At 36.1% G+C, this 12,313-nt stretch overlaps 1 protein-coding gene across 1 annotated transcript; it reads left to right on the top strand.

Annotated features, from left to right (window-relative positions):
- The first annotated feature begins 2,075 nt into the window (after nt 1–2,075).
- On the top strand, nt 2,076–10,803 carry LOC145642033 (LRR receptor-like serine/threonine-protein kinase ERECTA). Its single transcript, XM_081693103.1, has 27 exons — nt 2,076–2,882; nt 3,467–3,605; nt 3,854–3,925; nt 4,013–4,084; nt 4,216–4,287; nt 4,372–4,443; nt 4,543–4,614; nt 4,752–4,823; nt 4,924–4,995; nt 5,085–5,153; nt 5,241–5,312; nt 5,425–5,496; nt 5,578–5,649; nt 5,768–5,839; nt 5,922–5,993; nt 6,081–6,152; nt 6,259–6,330; nt 6,416–6,487; nt 6,572–6,643; nt 6,731–6,802; nt 6,886–6,954; nt 7,101–7,172; nt 7,318–7,391; nt 7,962–8,090; nt 8,298–8,651; nt 9,100–9,470; nt 10,169–10,803. The coding sequence occupies exons 1-27, from the start codon at nt 2,771–2,773 to the stop codon at nt 10,535–10,537; spliced, it is 2,982 nt and encodes a 993-aa protein (XP_081549229.1). The 5' UTR covers nt 2,076–2,770; the 3' UTR covers nt 10,538–10,803.
- The last annotated feature ends 1,510 nt before the right edge of the window (nt 10,804–12,313 follow it).

Below are 12,313 nucleotides of genomic sequence, written 5' to 3'. Positions count from 1 at the left end.
GAAAATCCGGGTACCCGAACTTATCGGTTCGGGTTATGGATATCACTTTTAGAGATTTTGGTTATCGGGCACCCGAACCGTTAGTACTAACAGTACGGGTACCCGTCCCATGCTCACCCCTACCATCAAATGGTATATACCATCCCATGGTAAACTTTTGCTTCGTTCCACGTGAAACATGAACCAACTAGGTCACGCCATGTGGCCTGGTTGTCATACATCTTTTATTTATTTAAAAGGGAAATTCTCATTGGTAACACTATACTTTTTAACTTTCTCAGTGGTGAATTGAGAAAAAAACTTATTATCTTTGGTAAACCTTAATTTTTTATATTAAGCCAAATATAACATTAATGATGAATTTAACTAGATATTTAACTATAGTTAATTTTTTTTTTTAAGAAAAAAAAAACCAATAGCCCAGCCACCTCACATCACCGCCACCCCCACCCCCGTCGACGCCGGCGACCAACCCTATCTTTTTGGGTGCGGCGTCCTCCCCCAACCCATGGCGCCACCCACCTTACCCGATCTCCCCCAACCCCAGTCGGCGACAGTCTCCCCCGCCCCACCTCCTCTCTTTTCCCATCCCGACCCCTCCCATTTCCTCCACCCAACGCCCTACCGCCGACCCGTTAACCACCACAAAATTGCCCCCTTTTTCCCGATGCGGGGTCGCTGGCCCAAATACCCTAAATTTCATCCAAAAACACCAAAAAAAACCAAACCCGTTTAGGGATTTGAAATTAAACTCAGAAAACGAGTTTAGATTTTCAGGTCGTTTTGGGTGGGTTTCAAGGTTTCCGGGATGCGCGAAAAGGGGAGGGGAGTCGTCGGGAAAAGGGGTCAATTTTAAGGGTGATTAGTGGGCGGCGGTTAGGTGTTAGGTGGGGGAAATGAGAGGTGTCGAGATAGGGGAAAGAGAGAAGGTGGAACGGGGGAGGCAGGGCGTCGCCGGCCGAGGATGCATGGGGAGGTCGTCGGGCGTCGCCTTCTGAGGGTGGGGGAGGTCAGGCCTCACCGGCCAGGGCTTAAACGCCGGCAGAGGGCGGGGCTGCTGGTGGGTGGTCGCTAGGTTGGGTGGGGAAGGGTTTTTTTTTTTTTCAATATAGTTTTATAATAAATTAATTATTAAAAAAACAAAAAACTAACCATAGTTAATGATTTTTTATTAAAATAACATTTATTAATGGTAATCAATAATTTAGGTTTACCAAAGATAATAAGTTTTTTCACAATTCACTAGTGAGAAAGTTAAAAAGTATAGGTTTACCAATGAGAATATCCCTATTTTTTTTCAATTGCATTTTAAAAAAAAATTATAAAGTAAAAAATTATGAAAAAATTACCATTGTTCATAATTTTTCAAGACATACACATAGACACCAATATTGATATAGTTTTATATATTTTTGAAATTCACTTTTTTCTACCTGAATGACTTATTTTTATTTAATTAACTTTATAAATAGTAACTAGTTATTTTCAACATAAAATAAAATATAATTATAATTTAATTAAGGGTCTGTTCTCTTACGTTGAAATTCAGTTCAGCTCAGTTCAGTTCAGTTCATCTCAACTCAGTTCAGTCCAGTTCAGTTCAGCTCAGTTCAGTTCATTTCAGTCATTGAGAACATGCCATAAGTGTATAATTCATACAAATAGAAGAGAGAAAGTGTGTTGGTAAACTTTTTTTATACCATGGGTGAGGGTGATTTTTGGAGAAAGTATATTGTATTATGGTATAAATGATATGGAGGAGCGAGAAAATTGTAGAGAGAGTCAATGAGAACATGCCCTAAGTGTATAATTCATACAAATAGAAGAGAGAAAGTGTGTTGGTAAACTTTTTTTATACCATGTGTGAGGGTGATTTTTTGAGAAAGTATATTGTATTATGGTACAAATGATATGGAGGAGCGAGAAAATTGTAGAGAGAGAGGGGTGGTATAAATTTTTAATTGTTTAGTAAAAAAAAAAGAAGTAGGATCGCTGTCAAGTCGAAAAAGTAGTAATAAGGGTGGCGTCTGCAGATGCTCAGACTCCTCTCTCTCTCCTCCCAAAAAAAACAGAGCAAGAAAGCGACTTCTCTCTCTTTCTCTCTCCTCTCAAAATTCAATAAAAAATTGATTATAAAAAATTACCCAGAAAAAATAAATTTATTTATTGCTATTTTTACTAGCTGAGCTCCCCTATATACTACAAATTTAATACAATTGTCTGAGTTTTAGAGGAGAGAGAAAATTTGTAAAAAGCAGAGTACTAGCTAGCTGTGTTGTGTGATAATAACCCAGAAATTTTGCAGAGCTGAAAAACTAGTCTTTTTCTTCTTTTTAATTGTACAGTGACTACTTCCTTTTATCATAATTTTCTCTTTCTATCTCTACAAAATTTAATTGGGAACTGGGTAGATTTGAAGAGGAGGAAATGCAATGTACATTGTGTTTAAATGGGGATTTTTGTTTGTTGTCTTATGAGAGAGAATTTCCCAATTGATTATATTGGCAACTTCTTCGTGATTCTTCTTCTTCTTAACTCTGTTTTTACTCTTTCTCTCTCTTAAAGTAGAAAACCCAGTTGATAAATTGTTGATTCAACTTCATTTTTCCCAGAATTCTGTTGTTTTTTTTAGAGGGTATTTTAAAAAAGTTCAAAAAATGGTGGGATTTTTTCTGGGTAGAAATGGTTGATTGAGCTTGACAAAACCCAGAAAATTGTGGAATTTTTAGTGGGTTTTTTTTAAGTAATTTTGCGAAAAAAAAAGTGAAAAATGGAGGTGGGATTTTTCTGTGGGTTCCAACAATGGCGGCATTGTCTTCCAGCTTGGGTTTTTCTAGCTTCTCTTCTACTCTGTAGTTTGGGTTCTGTGAATTCTGACGATGGTATGTTCTATTAATCTTCATCTTCTTCTCTCTCTTCTCTGAAATCATTTTTTAATGGTTTTTGTCTTTTGTCTAAACATAGTTAATTTACCTACTTTATGTGTGATTAATATAATAATGTCATTTTTTTTGTCTTTAATCATCTTCTTGGTTTGTCCTTAATCATCTTTTTAATTAATCGTACGACTCGTACCCAAGACCTAGGATCGAATCCCGTCTATGATACTACCTTTGCGGCTCTATCCGCTTACTTTTTTTTTTTTTAAATAAATTGGCTTTTGATGAATTTATATTTTATAAGAGGGGTATAATTGTCGTTGATATAGGTAACAACAATTTGAGCCGTTATTTTAATTTTTTAAGAGAAGGATGTACTTATGTTTAGTCTTATCATTTGAGAGTGATTTTTAACTCTATCTTTGCTTTTTAGATATGTCAAAGTTTTATGTTATTTTTGCTATTTGTTTCCCTTTTTATTTGGGTAGGTGAGATGCCTTTTTCTGTCTAATCATTTTATTTTAGTGCAATGAATTTATTTCTTTAATTAAGTTGTTAACTTGTTTTTGCTTTTGGGATTAATAAAGGTGCAACACTGTTGGAGATTAAGAAGTCAATTAGGGATGTAGATAATGTTTTATATGACTGGTCAGATTCACCATCATCAGATTACTGTGTATGGAGAGGGGTCACCTGTGACAATGCCACCTTCAACATCGTCGCCTTGTGAGTCTTCTAACTGTATCTTCTTCCCCGTTGGGCTCGGCCGGAATTAGTAGTCACATCGATAGTGTAATTTGAGCTAGTAATGTGACGACTAATGGAGACATGATATTTATGCTTCTTGTTCTTATCTTATTAAGTTAGTCATGCCAAGTCATTATCATTATATTTGGTTGTTTTGCATGCTGGGTTTGTTTGTTGTGTAAAGTTTATAATGTTTGTCTGCCTTTTGGGTGGTGGTATCTATCTAGGAATATTTCAGGGCTAAATCTTGATGGAGAGATTTCACCGGCTATTGGAGATCTTAAAAGCTTGCTATCAATGTACATTGTACCACCTTTTGCTATACTTTTCCACTTTTCCTTACCTTGTATGATTGAGTGCTGATATATGTGATGGATTTTGAACAGTGATCTTAGTCGAAACAGGCTATCAGGACAAATACCCGATGAGATCGGTGATTGCTCTTCATTGACATACTTGTATGTTTGATTTATTATATTAAATAGATATTGCGCGCTGATTTCATTATTTGGACCCTAGGAGGCTAGCTCTTCCAACTGTCTTATGTGCTAAGGTTATCATGACTAATTTGATGAAAATCTGATCTTAGGGACTTGTCATTCAATGAGCTTTATGGAGATATACCATTTTCATTATCAAAGTTGAAGCAATTGGAAGAATTGTAAGGGATTTTCTGAAGAATTGGTGCTTTGTTATTTTTTTGATGAATAAACTTCTCTTATTTTACATGTCTATTGTCTTCCAGGATTTTGAAGAATAATCAATTGACAGGCCCAATCCCATCCACCCTCTCGCAGATTCCAAATTTGAAACTCTTGTAAAGCTCTTAACTTGTCTTTTGAGTTGCAATTGTGTGCTTATCTGCACATAGTTGTTCATAATATGACTAAGCTTTTGATTCACCGGTTTTTTACAGAGACCTGGCCCAGAACTCTTTGACAGGGGAAATTCCTAGGCTTATATATTGGAATGAGGTTTTGCAATATCTGTAAGTATACCAGCTTTTTGTCAAAGCTACTTTAGAGCAAGTTTATGGCTACTTGTATGGCTGTATTGTCTATTTTAAAGATTTGATTATCAACAAATTATTTCTACTTAATGGAATATTTATTCAATGATATTTAGTGGGCTTCGAGGCAACAATCTGGGCGGATCACTCTCACCTGATATGTGCCAGCTAACTGGGTTGTGGTACTTGTAAGTCATCTACTTCGTATAATGTTGGCTTTATATGGAGTTTAAGCACTTTTGTCACCTATTTGTGTTTTAATATCATGATTTCTTCTAAATCTTGCAGTGATGTTAGAAACAACAGTTTGACAGGAACTATCCCCCAGAGTATAGGCAATTGTACTGCCTTCCAAGTATTGTATGTCACTAACCTTCACTTAAGATATCTTATGTTTACTTGCTCTGCGGCTCAATCACTGAAAGGAGTTTATCTTAATTATACTGTAGGGACCTGTCATACAATCAGCTTACTGGGGAGATTCCATTCAACATAGGGTTTTTGCAAGTTGCAACTTTGTATGAAGATGCAATCTCAGCTCTTTAATTGATTAAATTGAGGTTTTTATTAACATAAGTTCTAACCAAATCGCACTTTTTGGATAGGTCTTTGCAAGGAAATCAACTTTCGGGGGAAATTCCTTCTGTTATTGGCTTGATGCAGGCACTTGCAGTGTTGTAAGTCTTCCTTTAAGTGAATCCAGCGCTCTATATGGATATATGGAGTACCTTTTACATGGTTGTTACTATTCACTCTTATCATTCTAATTTGCTGATTTTTTTCCCCCAGAGATTTAAGCTTCAATCATTTGACTGGGACAATCCCTCCAATATTGGGAAATTTGAGCTATACTGAGAAACTGTTAGTACACACTCAATTCCTGGCTATTAAATGTTTGTCAATCTGCATTATGGGCTGTTTGAGTAAATTTGTATTTTGCAGATATTTGCATAGTAACAAGTTAACTGGTTCAATACCTGCGGAGCTAGGAAATATGACTAAACTTCATTACTTGTATGTGTTCATGAACTCAACAATTGCCAGATTTCTATGTCACAATTTCCTGGATTATAGCTGTATTTATATGTTCCAACTCATTACTAATATTGTCATTTCTCCTTGAACCTGATAGAGAACTAAATGATAACAAGCTCTCTGGACATATTCCTCCAGAGTTGGGGAAGCTTACGGACTTGTTTGACCTGTAAGTAGTAATCATACTAATTTCTGCTGAGGGAAGGTTGCTCACATCACTTTCAAGTGTCTTACACAGTGTTTATTTATAGGAATATTGCCAACAACAAACTCGAAGGACCCATTCCTGGCAACCTTAGTTCTTGTGCTAATCTCAATAGCCTGTGAGTTACATTCAATATGTTGGTCCCTGCAACTATTTAATGTCTTGGAATATCTATAGGTAACTTTTATCTTTTTTTATGTGACAGTAATCTGCATGGCAACAAGCTAAATGGAACAATCCCAGCTGCCTTCCAAAGGCTGGAGAGTATGACATACTTGTGAGTGTTTAATCTATTTGATTCCGTGAGAATTTAGTGAGTAGAATTATTTAATCTAGTAATAGTTTTCAAGTTCTAACCCTAACTTGGCGGAGACAATCTTTAGGAACCTTTCATCCAACAAGTTAAAAGGACCCATTCCACTTGAGATCTCTAAAATGGGGAATCTTGATACGCTGTGAGTTTTTATGTGCAGTCTCACCTTTTGAAATATCTTGTTTTCTGTAGATGATGATACTTATGTACACTTTGATCATGTTCAGGGACCTTTCTGACAACATAATCAGCGGATCCATTCCGTCACCTCTTGGGGACTTGGAGCATCTTCTTAAGTTGTATGTTTCGCCATGTGGTGATACTAATCCTTTCAATGTCTAAAAAGTTCATTAATGTTGCTCATTTTGTTCTTTGTATTGTAGGAACTTGAGCAGAAACCATATAGGTGGATTTATACCAGCTGAGTTTGGAAATCTCAGGAGTATTGTGGACATGTGAGTTCATACCTCCTATCTGCAGTCTGTTTTACTCTTTTTAGATTAGTTGTTTCCCCTGACATGAAATGTTCCCGTGCGTTTCAGAGATCTTTCTAGTAACCATATTGCTGGTACCATCCCACAAGAGTTGGGTCAGCTGCAGAATTTGTTCTCACTGTAAGTTTTGGCTGATGATAACTCTAATTCTATGCTCTTGCTATTTTCTCCTGACATATTATTTTATGACAAAATAATGGCAGGAGTTTGGAATATAACAATTTGTCTGGAGATGTGATGTCACTGATGAATTGTCTCAGCCTTGCCACTTTGTATGTTCTTTACCAAGATTTTTACTTTTAAGTCTTGTTATTATGCCCCTCTCCATCTTCCTCGATAATTATTGGCATCTCTATTCAAATTTGCCTTATTTGTTGACTTGTTGTGTCAGCTAATCAATTTATGTGTTTTATTGCAGAAATGTGTCGTACAATGACTTAGTCGGTGACATTCCTACAAGTAACAATTTTTCAAGATTCTCACCAAATAGGTAAAAGCTTTTGCCCTGTAGGCTTGTATATGTATCAGTTTATGTAAATCAATTTTTTTGTGCTGGGGTTTTCTTTTGAATTTTACAAAATTTCTTCTGCTCTTTTCATGTTCTATCTTTTAACTTTCTTGCCATTGTTACACAGCTTCATCGGAAACCCTAATCTATGTGGATACTGGCGTGGTTCAGGTTGTCATGATCCCCCTACTGCTAGCAAAGGTAAATGCTTCAACTTCAAAGTGTGTGAGCTGGAGAGATGTATTAGGTAGTCACTACTCATGGTTTGCATATTGTATATTGTGTTATTTAAATATTTTTGTAGCTCTTCACCATAAGATCTGTATGGAAACCCTCTTGTTTAGCAATATTTAAAGCTTTTATAAATCCTTTCATATTAAAGTCTGTGTCAGGGTGTAATTCAATGTAGAATTTGACGAGTTTCCAATTCAACCCTTACCTTCTCTTCTCCGTATTGCCTTCTCTAAGTTGAATACGTGACAAGAAAAATAAAACTCCATTTATGTGGTACACTTGCAAAGGGCGATATCTGTGAACAAAAGGAATTTTCTATATGATCCACTTATTGAAACTGTGCGGTTCCAAGTGTTATTGTAATCTGTATATCATTCCATATTTCATTTTACCTATGGTTGATTTCTTATTCTCATAGTAACCCGTGTACTATTTCTCGTGAGCATTTGTTTTTTCTTTGAATGAGTTGCTGTTGTGTTTACCCTGAAGGGTACTTTGAGTTGTGTTGTTTATTCTATTCTTTTGGTGTTTTTGCAGTTTCTATACCAAAGGCAGCCATATTGGGGATTGCTTTGGGCGCACTTGTGATTCTTTTAATGATTCTAGTTGCAGCTTGCCGTCCTCAAAAACCGGCTCCATTTTTTGATGGTTCGATGGAGAAACCAGGTTACTTTCAATACTGCTCCACGAGTTTAACGTATCCATATTCCTTAACTACAGCTCAATTCTTGTTTTCTGGGTTTGGGTTCAGAGGGAATTCTTTAAAAAGGGGTGCACTGTAGCATTGATTAATTTAGGTTCAATATTCGATTGCCATGTTGCTTGTTCTCTCATACTTAAGCTGTTTAACGCAAGATTACTGCCTAATTTCAGCTGTGGTCAGTTATTCTTCACCAAAGCTAGTGATCCTTCACATGAACATGGCACTTCATGTATATGATGACATCATGAGGATGACAGAGAACCTGAGTGAAAAATACATCATTGGCTATGGAGCCTCCAGTACTGTGTACAAGTGTGTGCTGAAGAACTGCAAACCCGTGGCTATCAAAAAGCTTTACTCCCACTACCCTCAATCTTTAAAAGAATTTGAGACAGAGCTTGAGACAGTTGGGAGTATAAAGCATCGGAACCTGGTTAGCTTGCAGGGATACTCCCTTTCCCCATCTGGAAACCTACTTTTCTACGATTACATGGATAATGGGAGTCTCTGGGACCTTCTTCATGGTAACTTTTTGTCATTTTTCCTCCTGTGCAAGTCTTTGTATCTGTTAAGGCTTATTCATGTCTAGGATCCTCCCCTCACTTGGTCAGTTAGACCCCCTAGTTTCCTTGTCACATTTGCTTTTATTAGTTTCAAATAATGTCGCTCAAATTTAAGCTTATGAGGACTAGCATTAACTTGATGTCTGGCCGCCTCAAAAAAAAATTATAGTACTTTCACTTAAAGTGTGTTATTAGTACTAATACTACTACGTGACTAAAGGGTGACATTAGAATTTTAAGAAAAATGATGGCACTTTCATCAGTCATTGTGCGGCTAGTTTCTTCCTTTCATTTTCATTGTAATTCCTGTTGCTACTTGAATTATGGAGTGATTTGATCGACCATGTTGCACTTAATATTGTTGGACTAGGTTTTGATTTTTCTATTCTTTGGTTTACCTTTTACCTAGGGCACGCAAAGAAGAAAAAGCTGGACTGGGATACTCGTCTTAGAATAGCATTGGGAGCTGCTCAGGGGCTTGCATACCTTCATCATGACTGCAGCCCACGTATAATCCATAGGGATGTGAAGTCATCTAACATCTTACTTGACAAGGACTTTGAACCACATCTCACCGACTTTGGTATTGCCAAGAGTGTATGCGCCTCAAAGTCCCACACATCAACCTATGTGATGGGCACGATTGGATACATAGACCCTGAGTATGCTCGCACTTCACGGCTCACGGAGAAGTCTGATGTTTACAGCTATGGGATTGTTCTGCTTGAGTTGCTGACTGGAAGAAAAGCTGTGGACAATGAATCAAATCTGCATCACCTGGTCAGTTTAGCGGTCTATCTTTAATCTCCTCTATGTTTAATGTTCCATTGTCCTTTATAATTACGCGTGTATGCATATTGAATGAGATGAAAAGGACTTCTATTCCTTGAATCACAATTCACATCTTGCCTTACTCTTTCCTTTGCTCACATTAGTATCCTCCCGGCCTTAAGAACAATTTCATTACCATATCAGCCTCATCTTTTAAATTAACCCACACTGCTTTTGGTCATGCATCTGCTAGTTCCCGTGATTAGTAACTAAAGTGACCTAGGGGAATATGAGTCATATATCAAAGAATTTTAGTTCAAGCAATCTTTGGGATTGACCAATTGTCAACTGTCATCTCACAATTAGATAAAAAAGACTACGAGTATCTTTTATATGCTCTTAATTTTGTACTTTAATATACTTGTAAAGTTGCATTGTCCAACAAAGAAGTTTGCGTAGGGGTAGATAGCTTTAATCACCTTGAATAAAAATTCTATACACCCACTTTCTTCGACTCCTTCCTCGTCTATTTGAATGTGATGCTTGTTAGATTGTAAAATTTTGTTTCAAACTAAAAGTTTATTGATGTGAAGATGTTTCTTGGCTTGTTGTTTCATGGTAGTACTCCCAAGTGTCTTTAAGTTAATTTCTTTCTGCTTCATCTATTGTTGCATAACCTCTAACAATTTTACACCAAAAATTTGTAGATCTTATCCAAGGCAGCAAATAATGCAGTCATGGAAACTGTTGATCCAGAGATCACAGCCACATGCAAAGATGTTGGAGTTGTTAAGAAGGTTTTCCAACTCGCGCTCCTCTGCACCAAGAAACAGCCCGGTGATCGCCCCACAATGCATGAAGTAACCCGTGTGCTCACAAGCTTCGTTCCAGAAACGCCAGTCAAACAAGCAGCACTTAACCCATTACCTCCTCTCCCACCATCGCAGATGCCCTTGTACATGAACGAGTATGCTAACCTCAAAGCTCCGCACATGGTCAACTGCCCTACAATGAGCACCTCAGATGCCCAACTTTTCCTCAAATTCGGCGAAGTAATATCCCAGAACAGTGATTAAATATATCTTAGTACTAATATCAAAACTAGACCATAAAAAAACAATGAAATGTGTATATTTTGGTACCAATTATTGCAAGCTAGGAATCATCAAGAGATTTAGTAGTACTTTGTAGGAGAAACATCAGATATCTTAAATTTTCACCATGTGGTGTAAAAGGCTGTAAAAAAAGGAAACATTTTAGAGATACCATACCAACTGATGGTAGTTTTTGTAGTACTCCCTAGTTTGAAATTGAATATATGTGGGGTCTCTATTCTGCTAAATTCAAGCTTTTCTTGTGATCATATAAAGTATTTTCTGACATTTGATTCAGTATATTATTGTACATTATGAAGTGCAGTGCAGCAATAATGCACTGTGGAGCCCCAATCTGTAAGTACTTCACTGGTAAATTTTGTTATGTTACATGAAAATAAAATGCAAACTGCCATCTTGTTACCTCCAAGATACCACCTTAGTATGAGTCATGAGTTGTTTGTTATTTTCTGGCAGTAAACAGTAGATAGTCATGTTATTTCAGAGAAAATGCCATTTTTACTAATGATCTGGTATCTTAAATGCTTTCATCATTTTGACCATATATGAATGTTGAATGTACTCCGTAATATTTTAAAGGTTTGGATTGCAGGCTGTAAATTGTGTAAAATGGTAGGTTTTCGGTATAAAACGATGAGTTTTAGATGAGCCTTAGCCTTTCAAATGGATGAGTAGATGTTGATATATGCCAATACTCTTATGTGCTGATATAGATTATAGAAGCCAACATACTCCCTCATTTTTTATCAATAGATGTGCTTGCTTTATTTGTATTTGCGTTGACACTCCCTTCGTTTTTATTTAAGTGTTCATTTGACTAGGTACATATGCTGACATAGAATTTTGAACATTAATATTTTTTATTGTTGATAAGTATAATTTATAACAATTGAATAAGTAATAAACTATTCATTAAAAGATTTGAAACGATTCTAATTAGTAATAAATTGTAATTGCCCGAAATACCCCTTTATCCTTATTTTTGATAGCTTTTTGGGTAGTTGAGAAGGTTTGGGCTAGGACTCTACTACTAGTCTACAGTCTACTGCGTATAGTGGGCTCTAAGGTTCAGTAAGAGCCCAAAATAAATAAAAGTACAAAAAAAAAATGGAATTTGTTATTATGAATTATGATAATCAAGTTGAATGATAATCAAGTGGCTAATGATTTGGAGTTTCTAAAGTAACCTTTTTGATCCCATGTGAGGAGCAAAACCCAATACCATATTTGGATGTTTAAGGAGATGATTATATGAAGAAGTCTCTTAATTATTTGTTTAAGGAGATAATTAATTATGGACTGTTTTATGTTCATTGTCGGCTGCCCCTTGCATGGATTTACTGATTTTTTTTTTTTTTTTCTTGTTTTCGTTTTTGCATTTTTTTTTTTTGGGAATCAAGGAAACAAAACATTATAAAATTTAAAAGTTTTGATACACTCAAATGGGTAATTAAAATTTATAATCTTACAAAAAAAAAAAAAAAATGCACAAGTTTGATTGATTTTGGGCAGTGAAAACCAAATAAAACCATGTTCTCAATTCTCACAGCGTCAAAAGATGTCGAAGCAGAGTGAAAATTAGGAATTATGACTTATGAGATCACTATAATTAATTTAGTGTTCTCAATTTGGTACATGAGCTTCCAAAGAAGAGAGGATTAAAATTAGACGGCAATTTATTTCATCTTATATTTAGCTCATTTAGATTTTATATCAGAAAAAAGTTAGTTCATACAA

Source organism: Chenopodium album, chromosome 8 (assembly GCF_948465745.1).
Source record: "Chenopodium album chromosome 8, dcCheAlbu1.1, whole genome shotgun sequence".
Lineage (NCBI taxonomy): Eukaryota > Viridiplantae > Streptophyta > Magnoliopsida > Caryophyllales > Amaranthaceae > Chenopodium > Chenopodium album.
This window is presented reverse-complemented; position numbering and strand designations above follow the sequence as displayed.

What these genes read in the sequence shown, in the direction of transcription:
- LOC145642033 (XM_081693103.1), top strand. Translation starts at nt 2,771, where the DNA reads ATGGAGGTGGGATTTTTCTGTGGGTTCCAACAATGGCGGCATTGTCTT. An exon ending in TGTACTGCCTTCCAAGTATT is followed by an intron (nt 4,996 to 5,084) that starts GTATGTCACTAA and finishes ATTATACTGTAG; the next exon opens with GGACCTGTCATACAATCAGC. An exon ending in CTCAGGAGTATTGTGGACAT is followed by an intron (nt 6,644 to 6,730) that starts GTGAGTTCATAC and finishes CGTGCGTTTCAG; the next exon opens with AGATCTTTCTAGTAACCATA.